General features: G+C 36.5%; 2 protein-coding genes across 5 annotated transcripts in view; one reads left to right on the forward strand and one right to left on the reverse strand.

Annotated features, from left to right (window-relative positions):
• WDR17 (WD repeat domain 17) overlaps window positions 1-7,875 on the forward strand; it is a 128,562-nt gene extending 120,687 nt beyond the window's left edge. For all 4 annotated transcript variants that reach the window (XM_006168909.3, XM_027768457.1, XM_027768456.1 and 1 more), the window contains 3 exons: window positions 2,804-2,902; window positions 3,502-3,685; window positions 6,640-7,875. In XM_006168909.3, coding sequence (XP_006168971.1) covers window positions 2,804-2,902; window positions 3,502-3,685; window positions 6,640-6,759 — 403 coding nt within the window. In that variant the 3' untranslated portion in view covers window positions 6,760-7,875. The remainder of the gene's footprint in view (window positions 1-2,803; window positions 2,903-3,501; window positions 3,686-6,639) is intronic.
• Window positions 7,876-13,453: 5,578 nt separating this feature from the next.
• SPATA4 (spermatogenesis associated 4) overlaps window positions 13,454-23,198 on the reverse strand; it is a 17,083-nt gene continuing 7,338 nt past the window's right edge. Inside the window, exons 2-7 of the mRNA XM_006168913.1 lie at window positions 23,037-23,194; window positions 22,169-22,298; window positions 21,685-21,803; window positions 21,354-21,574; window positions 18,134-18,250; window positions 13,454-13,711 (exon numbers count right to left, since the gene is read on the reverse strand). Of these exons, the coding sequence (XP_006168975.1) occupies window positions 13,599-13,711; window positions 18,134-18,250; window positions 21,354-21,574; window positions 21,685-21,803; window positions 22,169-22,298; window positions 23,037-23,194 (858 nt within the window). The 3' untranslated portion in view covers window positions 13,454-13,598. The remainder of the gene's footprint in view (window positions 13,712-18,133; window positions 18,251-21,353; window positions 21,575-21,684; window positions 21,804-22,168; window positions 22,299-23,036; window positions 23,195-23,198) is intronic.

The following is a 23,198-nucleotide window of genomic DNA, read 5'->3' on the forward strand; positions in this document are numbered from 1 at the left end:
CCAAGGGTTTTCTCCTGCCCAAATCATTTTATTCAGGAAGGAAAGTCTTCTTTAGGGTTCTACGCATTCATCTCACTGGTAGGAATTGTGTAACCCTATTTTTTAAAAAGATGGGAAATGAATACTTAACTTTTTCTATCTCCACAGTAGATAAAGGCAAAGTAACAAGAAGCTTACTATATTATGTTCATGCACAACCTCCCAGCCAAACTCCTACGTTTTCTAACAACTTGATGAACTCCAGCTAGTATGCTTAAAACTTCTATTCAAAAATAAAATTCACAGTAAATTCCATAAAAACTCACTTCCAAGTCTGCCAGTTAGTGCAATGGCAGAGCAGATAACTTTTAGCCACACCGAGAGTCTGTGGGTAAGTGACCTCTCTGAGTACCCTTCATATAGGCAGTGGATTCTGAGAGAATCAGATGGGATTCTCATTTCTAACTTATTACTCTTTTAAAAAAAATATTTATTTATTTAATTCTATTTGTTATTATTATATTTTAACTTGACCAGTGAGAGAGAGAGAAAAGGAAAGTGAGAAAGTATTCTGCCAGGTCCAGGACTCAAACCATGGTTGACCATATGGGAACCCAGTGTCCCCAACCACCATGCCACCTACCGGTCAACTTCTTCCTCATCTGTAGTGGCCACATAGTGCAAACTGAGGAATAATATAAAATCAATACTATCAAGATACTCAAGGAAAAATCTATTGCCATATAGGCAACATAACCAAAATTTAAAAGAAGTTTTTAAAAATGTTAAAATATAGGGACCAGCAGTTGGTGTAATGGCTATGTTATTGGACTCCCACGTAGTTGACTACAGTTCAAGTACCGGGCCCGGTGGCTTAAACTCATGCCAGGCATGTGTGTGTGTATGTGTGTGCCCAAGATCCTGAGAGGAGAATGGAGAAGGGATTATGGTGTGACCATCCCCCCAGGGGTGATTTCTCACTTTCTGTTTCTCCGTCTCTGTCTTTCTGGAGAGTGCATGCACCCTATAGCAAAAACATCTGCAAAACAAACAAACAAACAAACAAAAATGTTAAAATATAGGAATGGAGCCGGAAGGTGACATGAAGGTTAAGGTGCTGATTCTCACATTGCTGACCATGGTTAGAGTCCCAGACCTGGCAGCTTAAGAATCATGCCGGGTGTGTGCATGTGCATGCCCAGAATCCCGAGAAGAGAATGGAGGAGCAGGGGTTACTGTGGCCATCACCTCTGGGAGGTGATTTCTCACTTTCCTTCTCTCTGTCTCTCTCTGCCTCTCTCCAGCGAGCACCCGTGCCTGACTGCAAACACCCATATATATGTATTAGGTTGTCAGAAAAGCCATGATGTATTTTTCTTTTTTTTTAATGCAGAATTCCATCATGATTTTCCAGACAACTATATCTATATTACATATAGACCTATCTATATATGTGTATATAGATATCTACATAGAATATCTATCTATACATGATATACCTAGATATATCCAGATATAATACACAATAGGAGGTATTGTATTGAGTTAAAATAATGTTTAATAAAATACATTCAGCTATGTTATAACTATGGTAAAGCTAAATATAAAAAGAAAGAAAATGCTCACTTAATATTAGGAATAAGAAGATGGGTTTCATTTGTGAGGCTGGAGAGATATGAGAGATCATGTGTAAATTGGAAACGTGTTAGTTTAGAAAGAGAAATGTTAGAACTTCCTATTTTTTAAGAGACTTTTTCAGAGAGACAGAAAGTGAGAAATCACCCCCAGAGGGATGGCCATGTGCAATCTCTTCTCTTCCATCCTCCTCTCGGGATTTTGGGCATGCAGTACACACACACGCTCCCAGCAAATTTTAAGTCACCAGGTCTGGGACTCAAACCACAGGCGGCTCTGTGTGAGTCCACCAACATATCCCCATTGCCATCTGCTGGTCCCAGAACTCCCTAATTATAAAACACTTTTCTTCATTGAGAAACACTTTTTTGCTGTCATTTCTTACTGCCTATGTTTATTTTCCTAGCTCACTAAATATACAATTGTCCAAAATTAGGTTCTCTTTAATTCTCTCCTCCTCTTTATATTTCCTGCTCTCCATCTCACTCTTCTCCCATGTCTCCACTCTTCTCTCCTTTCCTTTCTAAACTCTGTCCATCAGAAACCTCACCATAGTTTAGCTTTAACCTGTCACCACTATGGAGCTGACATTCGTATTCAGGCATAATCTTTCTTCTCAAATCTACTTCTCCTATGTCCTTTGCTTTAAAAAAATATCATTATATTTTGTCTTCCAGGATTAAATGATAATGTTCAAGGTTAACTGCTCTCTCTCACTGTGGCTATTACTCAGCATTGCATGGTTTGTTTAAGCGTTTTCCATACATTACACAGTTCATTTATTCATCCACTCACTCATTCTTCCAACCAGCGTTAATTGAATATCTTTGACTTTCAGGGACTTAAATTCTAAATATACAAATGAGCATATATATGCATATGTGTGCCTACACATGCACACACATACACACACACACACACACAAAATACAGAGGAGATCTTCAAAAAATTTACGGAAAATACGTGTTATGAAAAATTATGCATGCTTAATTTTTTGCACCAGAACAAACCAGTACTTTAATTCCATTTTCTCTGAATTTTTTGAAGTCCCCTTATGTATAATATATGTATGCACACAATATTTTCTGACACTAGTTGTGAAATATAAAACTGCAGTTACAGTTCATTTGTTTTTTTCATTATCTTTGTTTTTGATATCAGATGTTAAGTCTTTTTTTACATGTTTCAGTCAACTATTGAAACGTCGGAAGGTGTCAGTCCCTTTGAAAATTGAACTTCTTTCTGAGGAATTAAATGCATGGAGCGCTTGCACACAGTCCTCCAACCAGTGAGTAAAGACAGTATAAACGTTGGAATGTAGAAGGTGTTCAATGTTGCAGACAAACTTGCTGGAAATATTCATGATGTTATTATTAACTTTAACAGAAATATGAATCTTGATTTGTTTAGTACATACCCCATAATAATCATAATTGCATTATTGTTCTTTCCTGCCTTAAAGTCCTTTGTATTATTATTATTATTATTATTATTATTATTATTATTATTTTGGAGAGGTTTACACTACAGGGCATGTGCGCTCACCAGAAAGACAGAGAGAGACAGAGAAAGAAAGTGAGAAATCTCCCCCCCAGGGGGGATGGCCACGCTGTAATCCCTTCTCCTCCATTCTCCTCTCGGGATCTTGGGCACACACACACGTGCCCAGCATGAGTTTTAAGTGACCGGGTCCAGGACTCGAACTGGGAGTCCAGCAACATAGCCATTATGCTAACTGCTGGTCCCAAGTCCTTTGTATTATATGTCTAATGTCAATTTGACACCATCTATAAAAGGGAACTAAATAATAGGGACTATTTCTAATCTAAGCTTCAATAATTCTATGATGCTACAAAAATGAAAATTTAACATATGTTGAAAATATAGATCATCAGATGAATCTCCATACACACCCCCTTCTGATTCACAAAGAATGGTTTATGAAACCTTATTAAAAAGACTACAAGAAGACCCACTCAAGGAAATCATTGGACCAGATTATGTGACTGGATCAAATCTTCCAAGTCATTCTGACGTTCACATCTCTTGTTTTACAGGATTAAAAATCCAGGTATGACCTAATACCTACCATGAATTATGCATTTCTATTATTTTTGTGTGTTTACTTTTTTGAAATGTTATCTTAAGATAAGCATAAGTGGAATGAAAGCAGGTAACTTTTTTTTTTTAAGAGAGATTTTTTCGCAATAGGGTGCATGCACTTATCGGAGAGACAGAGAAAGGCAGAGAGACAGAAAGCGAGAAATCACCTGCAGGGAGAATGGCCATGCTGCAGTCCTTTCTCCTCTTGGGATTTTGGGCATGCACAGGCACCTGGTGTGAGTTTTAAGCTGCCAGGTGTGGGACTCGAACAGTGGTTGGCCGTATGGAAGTCGAACAACATAAGTATTATGCCATCTGCTGTTCCCAGTAAACTACTTTAAAGAGGCCAGGAGTGAGAAAATACTGCTCTTAATGATTTCAGAATTAACATAAATGTTTCTTTCTTCTTAAAATAAATTCAGAAAGATGGTCATTGTACTGATTATTCTATTATGATAGAAGTGGTCCATGTAATACGTATGTTTTGTAACAAATGATATGTATACGTAATAAAAAAAATGCTTTACAATACATGTAGGTCATATCCTGAGGGAAATTCAATAAGGAAGAAAAGGCAGCAATCAGCATTATTACAAATGATTATTTCCAACAGATTGAATTTAACATTCTAGTCTCCATTTGTGTGGTACAAACACAGAGCACTTAGAAACTGGTAGATGAGTGTTATGGATATATTATGCCTGTTCTTACATTGAGCTACTGAACTTTTCAGCAATTAAAAATTACTGGGATCAATCATGAGGGATGGCTAATTTCCACGAATGATCCCTAGTGTACAAACAAATTAATGATGGTGAATGGTGCCAGAACCTCCCACTGTGACCCAGGGGTGCCATTATCTGGGAGAAATAGAGGTCTTTGCTGTCTTAGAGCCAGGACTGTTGTAATCATCCCCATTAAATGAACAAAGCTGAATCTTCATGAAATGCTAATTGAGACTACAAACTGGACTAAAAGTGCCCCATCTTTCAATGTACATTTCCTCTCCCCCCCATTTTTAAGAGTTTTTTGCCTTAGGGTGTGTGTTCTTGCTGGAGACAGAGATGGTGAGAGGGAAAATGAGAAACCGTCCTTCCAGGGGAGGATGACCATGCCACAATCTCTTTTTCCCCGTTCTCCTTCTGGGACCTTGGTCATGCACGCACATGCACCTGGCATGATTTTCAAGTCACTGGGTCTGGGACTCGAACCGTGGTCAGCCTTGTGGGAGTCCAGCGATGTAACCACTATGCCATCTGCTGCACCTTCAATGTACATATTTTACCCAGTAGATTTTTAAAATTTCTAATGTTATGTGAAAAATTACATTTCTGATGCTGATGTGTCAGCCTAAGGAAAAAGGTATTTTTTTGCACAAGCACTCAAAATAAATGAAATATCTAAATATTACTGTAAATCCTAGCTATACTTAGCTTGCCAAGTTTAGCTTGGAAAGGTGGTTGAGTCTCAGAATACAACACACAGGGTAGATAGCTGTATATACCTTTATTATCTACTCACATTCAGAAATAAGCCAAAGCAGTAGGTGGACTAACTTATAATTAAGAGCAAAAATGACTATGAAAATTTTGGCATGTGTCTTTTGTTCCACTCCAGTACCGCTCTTTTTATTTATTTATTTTTTTTTTTTTGGAGAAGTTTTTGCTATAGGGCGCGTGCACTCGCCAAACAGAGAGAGACAGAAAGCCAGAAATCACACCCCAGGGGGGGATGGCCACACCGCAATCCCTTTTCCTCCATTCTCCTCTTGGGATCTTGGGCACGCACGCACACGCACCTGGCGTGAGTTTTAAGGCACTGGGTCCAGGACATGGACCACGGTCGACTACTTGGGAGTCCAACGACATAGCCATTATGCTAACTGCTGGTTCCACCAGTACTGCTCTTCATATACCATTTCTTCCTGTTCCTTTTCTCCTTTTCTTAAAATTCCTTTTTTCCCTCTGGGATAGCAAATGGCCTAATAAATACTGTCTAATCTCTTTGTATCCAAACCTACATTCAGGAAAGGATCTACTAATTATCTCATGTACGCTAAGGTGCACTTTACTGAAATAGATGGAGTACTGCTCTCCTAGGGCATTTCTCTTTTGAAAGAAAATTAATGTGTTTGGGTTATAATTGTGATATTTTCATGTACCTATTAATAGAAGTTGTCTATTTTACCTGCTCCTATAACGGGCTTTCCAGTATTTAGAAATAATTTACTAACATATCACTTGAAGTCATGATTTGAAATCAGACAGCGTTAGAAGATAAATAATAAATTTTTTATTGCATTTAATGTTCTGTAAATCATGTTTTTTCTTCTAAGAGCTGGGTAATACAGATTAAAAGGTTTTTATGCATTTGGTCTTTTGTAACTACCTGGCATATATTATAACTGATGCAACTAAATTCTAACTATGCCAGTAAACCAGATGACTATACCTAACACATATACAGTAATATATTCATCAGCTTCTGGAGAGTGGTTCCAAAGTTTCTGGCTTGAATAATTTCTCCAGCTGTATTTACATAGGTACATGGTTAAAATAGCGAAGTATATTTAAGTATATTACTAGGTATATATACTTTTGTAAAATAAGTTCATTTTGCAGCGATTAATGTATTAACAGTGTCTATTGTCATTAGTACTATATTTAAAGAATTCAAATTATAAAACTAAATTCTATTTTGACAGACATCAAAAAAGAATGACATATGTTAAGATATTTTTAAATGTTTCTATATTTGGTGGCTATTCAAAAAATCTAATTGGTCTGATATTCTTAAATCTATTGGGGTGACTAAATATCACTAGTGGTTTTTCTATTACAGTGATTATGTTCTTGGAAGTTAAAAATCATGTTGCGAATTTATAATCTCATCTTCTCTTTCCTCGATTCTCGCTATGCACAGGGTCCTGTATTTTTTCTTGAAGATGGGAAATCTGCTATTTCATTGAATGATGCTTTGATGTGGGCGAAGGTGAATCCATTCTCACCTTTAGGGACTGGAGTACGACTCAATCCATTTTGAAAGAAGACTTTTCTCCATGCTCAATTTTTTAAAGAAGAATTTTTGTGGATTAGTATTACTTTAATATTGACTGCCTAGGAGCCATTTGTTTAAGGAATTTTCAGAGACCCGGGAGACTGAGGGGAATAACAATTAATTTTATTCACTTACTTCAAAAAATAAAATATTTATATAATTTAAAGAAAAAAATAGGCGTCTGATTTATAAAATGTAATAACCACCTTTGGGAAGGAGGTAGTATTTAAATTATAATATGAAGGGATATAAAAGTTTTGCAAAGCATAAAACATACCAAAATATTATATTGTTGAAACATTGAAACATATAAAATAGTGCAACACCTGAAATAGAACTTGATGTATAGCAAGTACTATTGAATGTTTGAATGACAGTATGTTGAAATATTGAAACGGAATGTGTGTACACATGATATCCAAGTTAACAAACACTTATGTTGTTCTTTATAAAATATATAGCAAATAATTAATTTTAGTTCATATTGAATAAAAGTTTTCAGTTATAAGCTTAGTAAATATTATAAATGGATACTCAGTCAAAAGACTTGAATTTTATTTTTTAAAAAGAAAAAGTTTTTTATGTGACATTCATAACTGTCCAGTTATAAAAGTTATGTTTTATAAGCATGAAAAATGGAGATGAAAAGCACACAATGCAGTCCAATATATATATGAGAACTTGCATTAGATGATAATTTACTATTTTAAAGGATACTTGGTATGTATGAATATTAGTTTTGACCAATACATTAAATATTTGCATAAAAAATTAAAACTTTCTTAAAGTATGATTTATTTGATGGAAATAAGTTTCAGACAACTTTCTGTAAGTAAATAGGATAGTAGTTTACATTTTTTTATATGGTATGTGAATTTAATTTTTTAAATATTTATTTAAATGAAAAGACTGTGAAATGCCTAAAACATAACTGCGTATATTTCAGTTGGACTATAATTCTGAATTTTAAATTTATGAAATTAATGTATATTAGGAAAAATAGTTGTTTGATCCTCAAGTTGTTCTATAGGATCCGACTAAAGAGCAAGCTCATTAACAAAAATAATTATGACTTTTATTATCTTTAAATATGTTACACTTAAAATATTTCAAAACCTTCTTGAAACAACTTAATAAAACTAAAAGCAAATATTGGGACCAGCAGATGGCATAAAGTTACACTGCTGGATTCCCATGTAGTCAACCAGGATTCAAGTCTTGGACCTGGCACCTTAAAACTCATGCCGGGCACATGTGTATGCATGCCCAAGATCCTGAGAGAAGAATGGAGGAGAAGGAATTGTGGTGTGGCCATTTGCCCTGGGAAGTGATTTATCACTTTCTGTCTCTGTCTGGCCAGTGAGCACATGCACCCTATAGCAAAAATCTCTCTCTCTCGGAAAAAAAAAAAAAAACTAAAAGGAACTATATATATTTTACATTATGTGTCTACATGTCATATTTATCACATTGACTAATTCTCAAAAAGACATTACAGTCTTAAATTCTACTTTATAACAAAAATACAGAAAAGATTACATGCAACTCAGAGATGCAACAGGTAATATAAAATGCATCTGAAAAGGATTTTTAAACACTTAGTAATACCTATAACTAAATTTTTCTTAGGTGAGAAGGAGTACTGATTAGCACATGTGTACTAAAATCTCCTCAATTAAAAATGGAAGTCTGAATTCCACTGTTATTTTTGTAATTTTGTTTTAAAACATATTAATAAGCCTATCTTTTATGCCGGGCACATGTGTATGCATGCCCAAGATCCTGAGAGAAGAATGGAGGAGAAGGAATTGTGGTGTGGCCATTTGCCCTGGGAAGTGATTTATCACTTTCTGTCTCTGTCTGGCCAGTGAGCACATGCACCCTATAGCAAAAATCTCTCTCTCTCGGAAAAAAAAAAAAAAACTAAAAGGAACTATATATATTTTACATTATGTGTCTACATGTCATATTTATCACATTGACTAATTCTCAAAAAGACATTACAGTCTTAAATTCTACTTTATAACAAAAATACAGAAAAGATTACATGCAACTCAGAGATGCAACAGGTAATATAAAATGCATCTGAAAAGGATTTTTAAACACTTAGTAATACCTATAACTAAATTTTTCTTAGGTGAGAAGGAGTACTGATTAGCACATGTGTACTAAAATCTCCTCAATTAAAAATGGAAGTCTGAATTCCACTGTTATTTTTGTAATTTTGTTTTAAAACATATTAATAAGCCTATCTTTTTGTGCTTTTATACTTCAAAGGATATGAAGTTTAAATTATACATATATAAAAAATCGATACCCCGTTCTATATTTTTAGTTGATGTAGGAAAATATTTTATGTATAATTATGAAGGAAGAAATCATACCACTCCTTAACACATGAATACAACAAAAGAGCAACCCTGTTTCCAAAACCTAAATTGGACTGATTCAACAATACTATTATTCTTTGATGTCCATTAATGTTTTTTACCTTACTGTTATAACCATTAATTCTTCATAGAATTATAAATATGTCATTTGACTATGTCAGTCTGTATATATTGTGCCTTAATATGAAAAGCAATTTTTTAATTTACAAAAGTATTTTTCATTGTTATATTTCATATGCATGAAAACCCAAGTATATGAACTTATTTTCCTATTTTAAAATGTCCATAATACCAATAATGTGGCCAATTTACTTTGCAGTTTTGCAAAAGCCTTTATGAAGGATAGTCTTATTACACAGTGATTTTGAAAGCATTGGGAAAATAAATTTGCCTACCAGGTGGTTAACAAAATTATAATACTGAGTTATATCATGTGAAAATAAATGATCCTTTATGCCATGAAATCATCCAGATGTGTTCAGGAATGTGGTTGCTTTAGAGCAATGACTGTATTTTGTGATCCTTATAACAAAAAAATTTACACTGTTTTTATTTTACATCAAAAGGCAGTCTGAATGAAGTAAAAAATCTCACAGATTATTTGTAAAATGTATTAGTAACAGAGAAGACATCTTTATAGCCAACTCTTAATAAATGCCCCTTGTATCAAATCTTTGACACATGTGTACCTAAATAATTGAAATGTGTACTTTCATGCTGACTTTCACTACCATGTGACTGTGCTTTAAAATGGCATGTCTGTTATCTGGATTTATATATATGTATTTTAATAAACACTACAGTTAAAGCCTGATAAGACATAAAACCACCATTGAGAGAGAGTTTCTCCATAACTCTTGGGTCAGGGTAATTGGGGACATGAAGGGCTAAGTTATTTACTTACTCAGTGGCCTAGGAAAATCACTTCATAGGATTGTTCCAGAGGCTAATTCTCTGCTTCTAAGAAATTCTGACCATGATATAACCCAAAAATTAGTATAAAAGGGGAAAAGCACTTACTAATTAATACAATGTACCCCAGATGCTTTGATTCCCATATAAGCATTCAGCCAATTGTCTGAAAATGTTCTTCCTTGAAGAGTTTGCTCTACCTCCTAGAAAAGTTCACTCCTTCCTCTGTCAAAGATCTTTTATAGGGACCAGCAGATGACGTGAAGGTTACGTTGCTGACCATGTAGTTGACCACGGTTCAAGTCCTGGACCCAGTGACTTAAAACTCATGCCAGGTGGGTGTGTGGGGGGGCAGAAGGGATGTGGTGTGGCCATGCCCACTAAGGGGTGACTTCTTGCTTTCTGTCTCTCTGTCTCTCTGACAAGTGCATGTGCCCTATAGCAAAAACCTCTAAAAAAAAAGATCTTTTGTTAAGTAAGTGTTCCTAAAATATGTCTGTAGTTTTGGCTGCTGTTGACACAGCTCAAGCTCAAGAAAATTTTGAAGTTACTCACTTTGATCATACTTGCTACTTTTATATGTTTACTTACTAAGTAATGAAACATACAGACAATATCATATTTCCCACAACTTTTTATGTTCCACAGGAATCTCAAGAATTAACCAGAGTTAGGCCAGGAGTGGTTAACTCTCTACAAAAATTGAAGAGAATCTGGAGAACAAAGAAACTTCTTTGTTTATCCCCAATTGAATTCTTCTCTCTGGGTCTTTTCTAAAGCAGAGCTTCAGAGACTTATTTCTAAAACTCTTTCCTAAGGAACTATATTTTATAGGTTCAAAATTATTCTCATAACTTTGTGCTTTAGGTCATCCCATTAGAAATCAAGACAACAGGTAAATTTCCTGTAGCTGGATGGGATATGCATTTGAACTACATTTCTTACCTCAGATAAAACTGTGTTTTGAACACATTCCCAAGAATTTTTATCATCAGGGTTCTCTTTAAGTTCTCTTCTAATTACTGTTTAACCAAAAATGTAAAATTTAACAAGGCAGTCCCTGGAAGTAGAAATGCTAATAAAACAGTCTGAACACTCAAACATGCAGAAAATCTGTTGAGTTTAGTTGGAAACTGACATACATATTGTGCGATTCAGCATTAGTCATATTCATCCTGGAAGTCAAATGAGACTGTTAGTGAAATGGCATTAAAACTATGAATAATTCCAGATGGAAAAGAATTCCACAGATGAAGATAAAATTACCAAGACTGTATGAAAGATAATTAGTCTTTCAGGATATCAATCTGCTTTTGTTTCTCTTCTGGAAAGACAGGCGACACGGCAACAAGCAGCAGGAAATTTTAATTGAACTGAATCTGTTGCACCATGATATAACCCAAAAATTAGTATAAAAGGGGAAAAGCACTTACTAATTAATACAATGTACCCCAGATGCTTTGATTCCCATATAAGCATTCAGCCAATTGTCTGAAAATGTTCTTCCTTGAAGAGTTTGCTCTACCTCCTAGAAAAGTTCACTCCTTCCTCTGTCAAAGATCTTTTATAGGGACCAGCAGATGACGTGAAGGTTACGTTGCTGACCATGTAGTTGACCACGGTTCAAGTCCTGGACCCAGTGACTTAAAACTCATGCCAGGTGGGTGTGTGGGGGGGCAGAAGGGATGTGGTGTGGCCATGCCCACTAAGGGGTGACTTCTTGCTTTCTGTCTCTCTGTCTCTCTGACAAGTGCATGTGCCCTATAGCAAAAACCTCTAAAAAAAAAGATCTTTTGTTAAGTAAGTGTTCCTAAAATATGTCTGTAGTTTTGGCTGCTGTTGACACAGCTCAAGCTCAAGAAAATTTTGAAGTTACTCACTTTGATCATACTTGCTACTTTTATATGTTTACTTACTAAGTAATGAAACATACAGACAATATCATATTTCCCACAACTTTTTATGTTCCACAGGAATCTCAAGAATTAACCAGAGTTAGGCCAGGAGTGGTTAACTCTCTACAAAAATTGAAGAGAATCTGGAGAACAAAGAAACTTCTTTGTTTATCCCCAATTGAATTCTTCTCTCTGGGTCTTTTCTAAAGCAGAGCTTCAGAGACTTATTTCTAAAACTCTTTCCTAAGGAACTATATTTTATAGGTTCAAAATTATTCTCATAACTTTGTGCTTTAGGTCATCCCATTAGAAATCAAGACAACAGGTAAATTTCCTGTAGCTGGATGGGATATGCATTTGAACTACATTTCTTACCTCAGATAAAACTGTGTTTTGAACACATTCCCAAGAATTTTTATCATCAGGGTTCTCTTTAAGTTCTCTTCTAATTACTGTTTAACCAAAAATGTAAAATTTAACAAGGCAGTCCCTGGAAGTAGAAATGCTAATAAAACAGTCTGAACACTCAAACATGCAGAAAATCTGTTGAGTTTAGTTGGAAACTGACATACATATTGTGCGATTCAGCATTAGTCATATTCATCCTGGAAGTCAAATGAGACTGTTAGTGAAATGGCATTAAAACTATGAATAATTCCAGATGGAAAAGAATTCCACAGATGAAGATAAAATTACCAAGACTGTATGAAAGATAATTAGTCTTTCAGGATATCAATCTGCTTTTGTTTCTCTTCTGGAAAGACAGGCGACACGGCAACAAGCAGCAGGAAATTTTAATTGAACTGAATCTGTTGCTAAATACAGAAACCAAAGTCCAAGAAAAGCATGGTTTTCTTTCCCACAACTCATTATCAATGAGAGGGGTTACCTATTTTTACAAAATGGTTTAAATTAAGGCTATTTATGAAGATAGGCCAGATTTTCTATGAGCCAATGCATAGTAATAATTATTTAGACTACATTTTGATTAATGTGATTATAAATATATCAGGCAGAGCAGAAGCTCTTAATTTCTAATGAGGGAAACAGATCACAAAGTAGTTCAACATTCCTACAGAATTTGAGAAAGGCCTCTTATAGCAATTTGTGTTTAATTATGCCTTTTAACTTATTTTTTGCTCATTCTGTATAAATTTGTTTGATATTATTAAATTTTCAAAAGTACTGGCACAGGTGTTTTGTTTTGTTTTGTTTTTAGAGGGGTTTTTGCTATAGGGCAAGTGCACTCACCAGAGACAGACAGAAGGCAAAAAAATCACCCCCCGAGGGTTGGGGGGGGTATGACCACACCAGAACCCCTTCTCTTCTAGTCTCTTCTTGGGATTTGGGGCATTCATGCACATGCACCTGACATGAATTTATAACCACTGGGTCTGGTACTCGAATCACATTGGGAATCCAGTGATGGAACCATTATGCCATCTTGTGGTCCCCACAGTTGTTTAAAAAATGGTTGTTGAATTGAAAACAAATGTTCCTTTGCCCAAATATGGGTAAGACACCACTTTATTTAATATTGACATACTCCAAGACTAGGTGATTATATCCATTTAGTATGGTAACAGATGGTAGCATCACTTCTTCAAAGCCACTGGACGGGCTCTTCTCAGGGTTTCATTACTGGGCTTCTGATAGAATTCATAGTAGAGTCACAAGAAGGTTTTCTAGCTTGCTTTACATAAATTTCTCTAGTTATATTGCCACCATTACTTGTATTTGCTGAAATTTAAAATAAAATCAATTCACAGTTATTAAATATTTATACAACCATCAGTGTTTCTAATTGATCAAATATATACAGACTGATTGGCAACAGACTGGACACAGGTTAATCTCAATGCCTGGTAAGTATAGTATTTAAATCATGCATTGTAGTAGTCATGGATAAAAACAGCTGAATGTCACCTACCTCCAAAAGTCATCAACAGTGCCTAAAAATATCCAGGGCTTATTTTGGTGCATCTGATCCTGAATATGACTCAACTATTTCTGGACATTGCTTCAGAAAGCAGCTGAGGCAACGGTGGCACGATTTTATACTTAGATTTGGCAAATATACATGATTCATAATTCAGTTTGGAACTCTGATTACACTGAGGCATCCAAGCTGGCCTCCAGACTCCAGGTTACTCAGCTCTAGTGTGAGGGGCCAGTGGCGACTAAGAAACCTGTATTCCATTGGCCCACTATTTTGCTATATTTAGATCAACAGGTAGAGGAATTTAAGTGTTAAAAAAGAGAAAAACAAAAAGAAAAAAAAAGATAACAGTCTACCTTACAATCGATTTTGGTCACCCTATTTGATAGAAGATGTTCAGATAAACAGCCTGTGATTTCAGTGCCGCAATCCTAGGCCATTAAGTAGAGTCAAGTTCTAACAGTCCCATAACCTGGCCTCTCCACCTTCATTTACTTTCAAATTATGGTAGCTGACCTGAACTAATCATTCTACCCTTTTATTAGAAACAACCAAAATTGATCTCTTCACACAAGTTAAGAAAAAAATAATTTAATACTTAAACTAACAATTCTCTCATCCATGTTATTCCCAAAGTCAAATCTATTAATTCCCTGAGTACCCAGACTAAGAGAATGAAAGTATATGGAACACACACAAGTTGAGAAAAAATAATTTAATACTTAAACTAACAATTCTCTCGTCCATGTTATTCCCAAAGTCAAATCTACACCATTCATTAATTTCCTGAGTACCCAGACTTAAAGAATGAAAGTACATGAAACAAGATTGAGAGATATATAAGAGGGATATCAAAATGTTCATGGACAATGGAATTAAAAGATAAAATAGGGACCAGCAGATAGCATAATGGTTACATCACTGGACCCCCATATAGTTGACCATGGTTCAAGTTCCAAACGTGGCATCTTAAAACTCACACTGGGTGTGTGTGCATGCATGCCCCAAACCTGAGAGACTAGAGAGGGGATTGTGGTGTGGCCATCCCCCCTGGGTTGGGAGAGGGAGTAATTTCTCACTTTCTGTCTCTCTCTGTCTCTCTGGTGAGCACACGAGTCCTATAGCAAAAATCTACTAAGCTCAAGATACTTTGTAAGTGACACCAGCCATTAAGTCTATCCCTACAGAACTGAGGGTCCTGGAAGTTTAACCATGTCAATGCAGTCTTGTTTATTAAAGAAAAATGGGTTTCCTTTAAAGTTTAAAATTAGGAAGCAGAAAAGTCAGAAGGAGCCAAATTATGACTGCAAGGTGCATGCCCAGTGATTTGCCATAGAAACTGACAAAATTGTCTTTGCTTGATGAGAAGAATGAGCAGGAATATTGTTATGGTGGAGAAGAATTAGCTGGTGAAACTTCTATGGGCATTTTTATGCTAAACTTTTGACCAACCTTCTCAGCCACCTCATAAGAAGAAGATACTGTTCTTTGGTCCTCCAGAAAGTGAATGGAATGCCACGAGATTTCCCAAAAAACTGTTATGATGTTTTCTCTTGAGGGGTCCACTTTTGTTCTGACAGGACCACTTCTACCTCCTGGTAGCCTTGATCTGATTGTGCTTTGTCTTCAGGATTGTACTGGTGAAGCCATGTATCATTTCCTGTTACAGTTCTTGGCAGAAATGCTTTAGGATGTTGATCGGACTTGTTTCAAATGTCCACTGAAGGCTCTGTTTCTGTCTACAGCTTACCTAGGTGCAACAGTTTTGGCACGCAGGAAGTTTGCTCAGCTTAAATTTTTCAGTCAGAACTGTGTAAACTGAACCAACTGAGATGCCTGTGGGGTTGGCTATTGTTTCTGCTGATGATCATTGATTGGTCCTCTTCAATTTGAGCATGAATAAGATTTTTTTTCTCACAAATTGATGGTCTGTTGCTCTGGGTATCATCTGCAAGATACTCTTATGTCTTCTGAAAATGAGTTAAGCATTTGTAAACTGCTAAATCTTTGGGACATTATCGCCATAAACTTTTCATAAAGTATCAATGATTTTACATTCTTTCACCCAAGCTTCACTATAAATTTGATGTTTATTTTTCCTTCAATTTTTAGCAGGATTCATGTTGCTGTGCTAGAAGCACAGCAACTTTTTTGGACTGATGTCTTATCCTTCTTTAGTGCCTCAAATTAAATCCTGTTCAGACATGCTATAAAAAATTAGTACACGTTTATTTGGGTATAATAAAATAAAATAAAAGCCATGCATAGTTTTTTCTGTAATATGCATTTCCATGAACTTTTTGAAGAACCTTCATATGCGCACCTTCCCATGCTGACCTCTCTTCAGTGAAAGCTTCCATAGCTCACAGCCACTTGAAAAGGAAAGTAAAAGGCCTTTGGCATGAAAGAGAATCATAAAAATGTATCCAAGGAATCATAAAAGTATTGAGAAAATAAAATGGGAGATGAGGTGCTTAGAGTAGTTCATGCATTATTAAAATTGTAAAATAGGGGTCAACAGGTGATATGGTGGTTAGGGTGCTGGACTCCCATGTGGCTAAGGGAAGTTTGAGTCCCAGACCAGGTGGCTTTCTCTTTCTCTCTCTCTCTCTCTCTCTCTCTCTCTCTCTCTCTCTGGTGAGTGCATGTGCCTTATAGCAAATTAAAATAATAATAATAAAATCTTTTAAAAATGGTAGAATAAAAAAAAATCATTCTAGAGACCTGATGTTATTGATGACATACAGTTTTTCTTAAAACTCGTGTGTGAGCCTTGAACATTTTCCAAATAGATAACAGAAATGAGAAATATCTTAGCATTTCAAACATCAATGAGCATCAGTTTTAATATATGTTGGTGTCTGTCATAAGAAGGAAGCAGTTCTGTGACCCATTACTACTCCTTCCTACCTTGTCATCGCAGCTCCCAAAGCTGGTGGTCATGCCTTTCCTATCCCCTGTCCCATCCCATTAGCCATAAAGAGAAAGAAGTAAGCAAGTGTGGGAGGAACAGGAGGGAAGGACCACCTGCAGTCTCATTTCCCATGCCTTTATGCCCATTATGATCTCTTCCTTCATGCTTACCCTACTGCCCTGCTGGGCTGGAACTGTTACTGCAAATATCACTAACAGAAGAAGGTTAAGGCACATAGAGATGATGCATTATACTTCCAGAAAAGGTGAAACTATAGATACATATCTCTTAAGTTTATTTATGTCTTCCATGACAGAGGGCACTCCTAACAGGGCCCTGATCCACCCCCAGCTCCAACCACTCTGGATCATGGGTGTGTGTGTGTGCCACTTGTATACAAGGAGACTGCAGGATACAAATCCAGGACTCCAGGTATGTTACTGCTGTGTCACCATCTGGCACTCTCAATTTTTCATAAAACAGTGTTATTCACTTCTGTGAATTCTATCATGCTAAGTATCATCCCTCAGGTATATGATGGGGCAAAGGGATTTCTATGGGATGGCTTGATATCTGGGTATTAAAAGATAATTTTGTGAGAGTTTCAATGTAAAATCATTAGACATCCACCCTACAGGCCTGATTTGCCTTTATTTGACTTCTTTTTTTCTAATCTAAAACAAAACAAAACATTAAAGGGCACCTATTTTTCCTCAAGTAATAGTATAAAAAAGACTGTGTTGACATAGTTCAATTCCCAGGGCCCTAAGTTTGATAGGGGTGGATTAAATGTCTGGTATCATTGCCTTCAAGGTGTCCTAAACTTGGAGCATATTTTGATCAGTAAAGTTTATACTTATCTTTATCTTTTAGTTCCATTTTCCATGAACTTTTTGGTGTCCCTTCTTATATATATATATATGTGTGTGTGTGTGTGTGTGTGTGTTAGGACAGATTCATCCTCCAACTACTGAATAAGTGAGTTTTGAGCTTTGCAGGTGAGAGTCACCTTTTTCAGACTCAGCCATTTAAGGACACATCAGAATTCAAATGGCTTTGATAGTAAGGTGTGTGTGTGGGGGGGTGAGTTAGATGTGACTAAACATGTAACTAAACTACATTCCCCCTCCACCTATCAAAAAGCAGAGCAGCATACCAGTTTAAGTTTAGACCATACCAGTTTAAGTTTTAGACCAACATTTGGTCTAAAAGTTTTAACATTTAAGTATTTACTTTCTTCATTTAGAACTTTGAACAAAGTAAAACAAAATAACATTTTAACAGGCAAAAAGTTGAAACAAGAACTTACATAAAACAGGAGTAACTTTTTCCCTTTTAACCTGTGACTTATATCGGTATCTAGAAGCTTGGGCAGGAAGATGATCAAGAGTAATTTCTCCCACTGTTGGTCTGACATCAAACCATTCTGTAAAATATAAACATGGGATTATTTCTTAAGAAGTTACAGTAGTCATTGTCAAAATGACACCATAATTGAAAAGCTAAGCAAATTATTTAAACACATTTTATCATATTGCTAAGAGTAGTGTGAATACACAGGTCAGTAACCCCCTCTTCACACCATTCATAGTATCTGTGATTCACAAAATATTTAAAATATTTAAAGGAAGTACTTTTATGTTTATATTAATTTTTATAAGTTTTTTGGGACCAGCAATTGACATAATGGCTATGTCGCTGGACTCCGCACGTAGTCGACTGCGGTTTGAGTCCCGGATCTGGTGGCTTAAACTCACGCTGGGCGCGTGTGCGTGCGTGCCCAAGATCCCGAGAGGAGAATGGAGGAGAAGGGATTGTGGCGTGGCCATCCCCCCTGGGGGGTGATTTCTGGCTTTCTATCTCTCTGTCTCTCTCTGTCCTTGCAAGCACACATGCCCTGTAGCAAAATACCTCTCTCAAAAAAAAAAAAAAAATTTTAAGTTTTTATTCAATAATAACATATACACAAGGAGGTGAAAATGTAATAACATAAATAATGTATATATAGGTAAAACTTTTTAATCAAAGAAAATATAAACAAAGACAGCAGGACAGTAGTTACCCTTGGAGGACAGTATGGAGAATGCAATCAAAGAAGTACACACAAGGAAAGTTGAGATGCCGGTGATGTTGCATTTCTTAAACTCCATGAGGATACATGCATATTTATTCATTGTTACTAGTCTTTAAATTGTAAGAGGAGCCTTCAAGCAATTTATGGGAAATGTGTATTATCAATAAACTACGCATGGATTTCAAAATTACTTTGCACCAAACAAAATAAACTCATAGTTTAAAATTTTTAAATTAATATTGTTTTGGGACCAGCGGTCAGCGTAATGGCTGTGTCACTGAACTCCCATGTAGCCGACCGTGGTTCGAGTCCTGGACCTGGGGGGTTAAACTCACGTGTGCCCAAGATCCCGAGAGGAGAATGGAGGAGAAGGGACTGTGGCGTGGCCATCCCCTCTGGGAGGTGATTTCTCGCTTTTTATCTCTCTGTCTCTCTCTGTCTTTCAGGCAAGCACAACTCTTTGTGCTTTGTAGCAAAAACTCTCGGAAAAAAAAATTAATATTGTTTTAATTGCCATGTGTTTTTCAGGGAAAAAATAGAAAACACTCTCCAAAGTTTTGGTCATGCCACAATCTTTTTAACACAATTTCTCCATCCTTCAGGATTTGGGGCACACATACAGACACATGCTCAGAGTGTTTTTCAAGCCACACAGGCAAGTATTCAAACGATAGTTAGCCACATGAGATCCAGTGCTTTTAACCACGACACTATGGGGCCAGCTGTAAACTCACACTTTAATTCCATTTTCCTGTGAAATTCTTGGAGCACTCTCATGTATGTATATTATATATAATATATATATTATATATACACACACATATATAACAAAATTCTCAGCAATATTTGCTCATTTAAAAATGTACAAAAATTTTAACTACAAAAGAATTAATAACCTGAATTCTTTTTTTACTTTCTGTATAAGTACAGCCACAGATGAAAGAAACTCAAGGAAAAAAGAAAAAAAAACAGGAAATGATAGAATGAACAGAATAAGGGGGGACAAAACCTATTTCACAATGGGGAGGGGGGGGTAAGAGTGGGGAGTAGTTAAGTTGCTGCTTTCCTCTCCTTCCAGAAATCAGAAAGAAAAAGGTTCTTTTCTTAAGAAAGTGGAATTCAGAAGGGGAAGAAAAATCCTAAAGAACAGCATTTGCCTCATTTCCTGAATGGTTTGGGTATCACAGAAATGATGAAGTCTCTAGGTATCTGGAATCAAGTAACATGAGATTCCAAGACTCAAGTGGTGTCCTGAATAAGTAAATAGATATAGATGATAGATAGATATAGATGATAGATTAGATAGATACAGATATATACATACATATAGATAGAGATAACAAACAATAAAAAGGTCTCTTCCTTTGTTTGCCACTTGTTTGGGACTTTGATGGCAAATACTTCTGGATGCTTGGAGAATTATCTCAGTGACATCTCTGGAAAGTTACCGTGGGTTGTCTGCCCTATAATCTGCCCTATAATCTATAAGCTAACAAAAGTACTACAGAAAGGTTAAGACTGACCTGCCTCTGCACAGCATCTAGAGGGAATCATGGTAATCCAGGCTTTTCCCAAAGGATTTATAACCTGATCAACTCTGAAATGTTCCCATATTCCTTAGTTGCTTGAATTGATATGTAAACTTAATTTTAGGCTTATTTCTTTCTTCTGTGATGGAAAGAGACAAAGACAGAGAGAGAGAGAGAATATATCCAACAGGGTCTTGACATTAAGATCTACCTCTAGCCTTAGTCAGCCCCGGATCATGGGCAAGTGGGGCCAGTGTACTTAGGGAGGTCTCCAGATTTGAACCAGGAACTTTCTTATGTGTGACTGCATTGCAGAGCATCATGTTTTATTGTGTCACTGACCCTGATACGTGAACTTATTTTCCACAAGTTTATATGAATAGATTTGCAAACATTTTTCTAAAAACAAGTAACTATACACTATGATAACCTATGCTTTCATCAAAAAGAATGAATTATAACATAAGCTACTCCACTGAAAATAAATTGCTTTAATGATGTATAAGAGATGTACTTTCCCTTTAGTGAATAAAGAAATCAGAAACGAGGGACCAGTAGTTAGTGTAATGGCTATGTCGCTAAACTCCCATGTAGTTGACTGCAGTTCGAGTCCCGGATCTGGTGGCTTAAACTCATGCCGAGCGTGTGTGCATGTGTGCCCAAGATCCCAAGAGGAGAATGGAGGAGAAGGGATTGCGGCATGGCCACCTCCCCTGGGGGGTGATTTCTCGCTTTCTGTCTCTCTCTCTGGCAAGTGCACATATCCTGTAGCAAAAACCTCTCAAAAAAAAAAAAAAAAGAAAGAAAGAAAGAAAAAGAAAATAAAGAAATCAGAAATGGAAACTGAAATTTTCTTCCATTTGTGTTCAAGAATACCCTCATTGAGCTTGGAAGAACTCAGTTGATTGTTTCAAAGGAAAACTTACTTGGATTCAATTTTCTGCTTAATTTTCTCTGCAACATTTGTAAAAGGAGTAGGAACTCTACTTTAAGTTCATTGCTGAGCATGTTGGGATTACTTATTAATTCTGATAACCTAATATTATCTTTAATAGACTTTGAAGCTGTAGACCTAGGAACCAGGGGTAAACGCATCTGGTAACTGTAGTCTGTGAAATTTGCATAGTCATCCTGGATACTTTTAATTCTGGAAATAAGAAATAAAATAGAATACTGTTTACAAGTCACATTTCAGCAGTGAGATTTATCTTATCAAAAGTTTCATATTGTATTACTAGAAAATTCTGAATAACTCACTCTTGATGTGTTAACAATGTGTAAACCTCTTGTATCAATATTTCAGGTACTCCAGCTTTACAATGAATTGTTCCATGGATTAGTTCTTTAGGTAGTTTAAGTTTTTTCTTTGCCAGGAACTTTAATAGTAGAAAGAAATATTTCATCATAAGACGTTCTATAAAATCTCAATTACTATGAATTCATTCTGGTCCCCCTTTTATTTTTCAACTAATTTGCTGATTTTAGCATGTTCATTTTTAAAAGATAGTATGAAACACAACAAGGAACACAACCATTATATCTCATGGTAATTGAAATGAATATGCTGAGTTTCATTCATGACAAGGGGAATTTAATAAACTCTGCTATCCATGGAAACAGCAGTCACCTCAGTAACGCTGACCCTAGCATTCAGTCACACACATGTCGATACCCAAGATACTAGAAGTGTACCTTTTAAAACAAACTTAACCAATAAAACGGTAAATGACTGCTAATTTACCTTCTCCAACTGTGCCCAGTTATCCAACTTGACTTTTAAAGAGGTTCCATTTTCAAAGGATGACAACTTAAGGTCCCAGGGGTAATATATACTGAATATTTGTGCAACCAAGAAGCCATTTGAAAAATCCCTAATTCATAGCAATAAGGAAATAAAGTGTAGTTATACGGTTTGCATCATTATAACCATATCTTTTTATTTATTATTTATTTATTTATTTATTTATTTATTTATTTATTTATTAAGAGGTTTCTGCCTTAGGGGGTGTGCACTTGCAGAGAGAGAGATGTGCAAGAGAGAGAGAGAATCACACCTCCAGGGGGGAATGGCCACACTGCAATCCTTTCTCCTCCATTCTCCTCCTGAGATCAGAGGCCTACATGCACAGGAGCCCAGCGAGAGTTTCAAGTCACTGGGTCTGGGACTAGAACCACCGTCGCCAATGTGAAGGTCTAGAGATGAAATTCCTATGTCATCTGCTGGTCCCTTAGTGGCAACTTTTAAAAGTCTTTGAAAACCTTCAAACCAGATGCCATTTCTAACAGGGAGTAAACCGATCTTGTGTTAAAAGCCTAAAGTCCCTAAAGAAAAGACCTTGACTAATTAAATATTTTTATAGTCCCCAAAACATTCTATATTAGCTTAAGTCTACCATTTAGTGACTGGTTAAATGAAGGAAATGCTTCTCCATTTTTTTAAAAGCCTCGCTGCCTAAGAGGTATTTTAGGGTGTTCCTCCGCGTGGCGCGCGAGTGCGGGTCTTGATCTGAAACGCAAGCCAGGACGGGGGCGGCAATGCAAGGACACAGGCCGAGAAAGGAGTCGGCGCGGACCCCGAGCCCCAGAGCCTGGGCTCCCGGCCGGAGCACCTGTTGATGTTCCTGGGGAAGAAGCTGAGGTCCAGGCTCTGGAGCCAGCGCAGAACGGACCGAGACAGGCGGGAGCTCTTCGGGGGCTGAGGATAGAACAGACACTTCTTAGGCCGCCCTCGGACAGGAGCTGCTGGCTGTGACAACAGTGACGGTGACTTG

This window comes from Tupaia chinensis, unplaced genomic scaffold (genome assembly GCF_000334495.1).
Source record: "Tupaia chinensis unplaced genomic scaffold, TupChi_1.0 Scaffold146395_1, whole genome shotgun sequence".
In the NCBI taxonomy this organism is placed as follows: domain Eukaryota; kingdom Metazoa; phylum Chordata; class Mammalia; order Scandentia; family Tupaiidae; genus Tupaia; species Tupaia belangeri.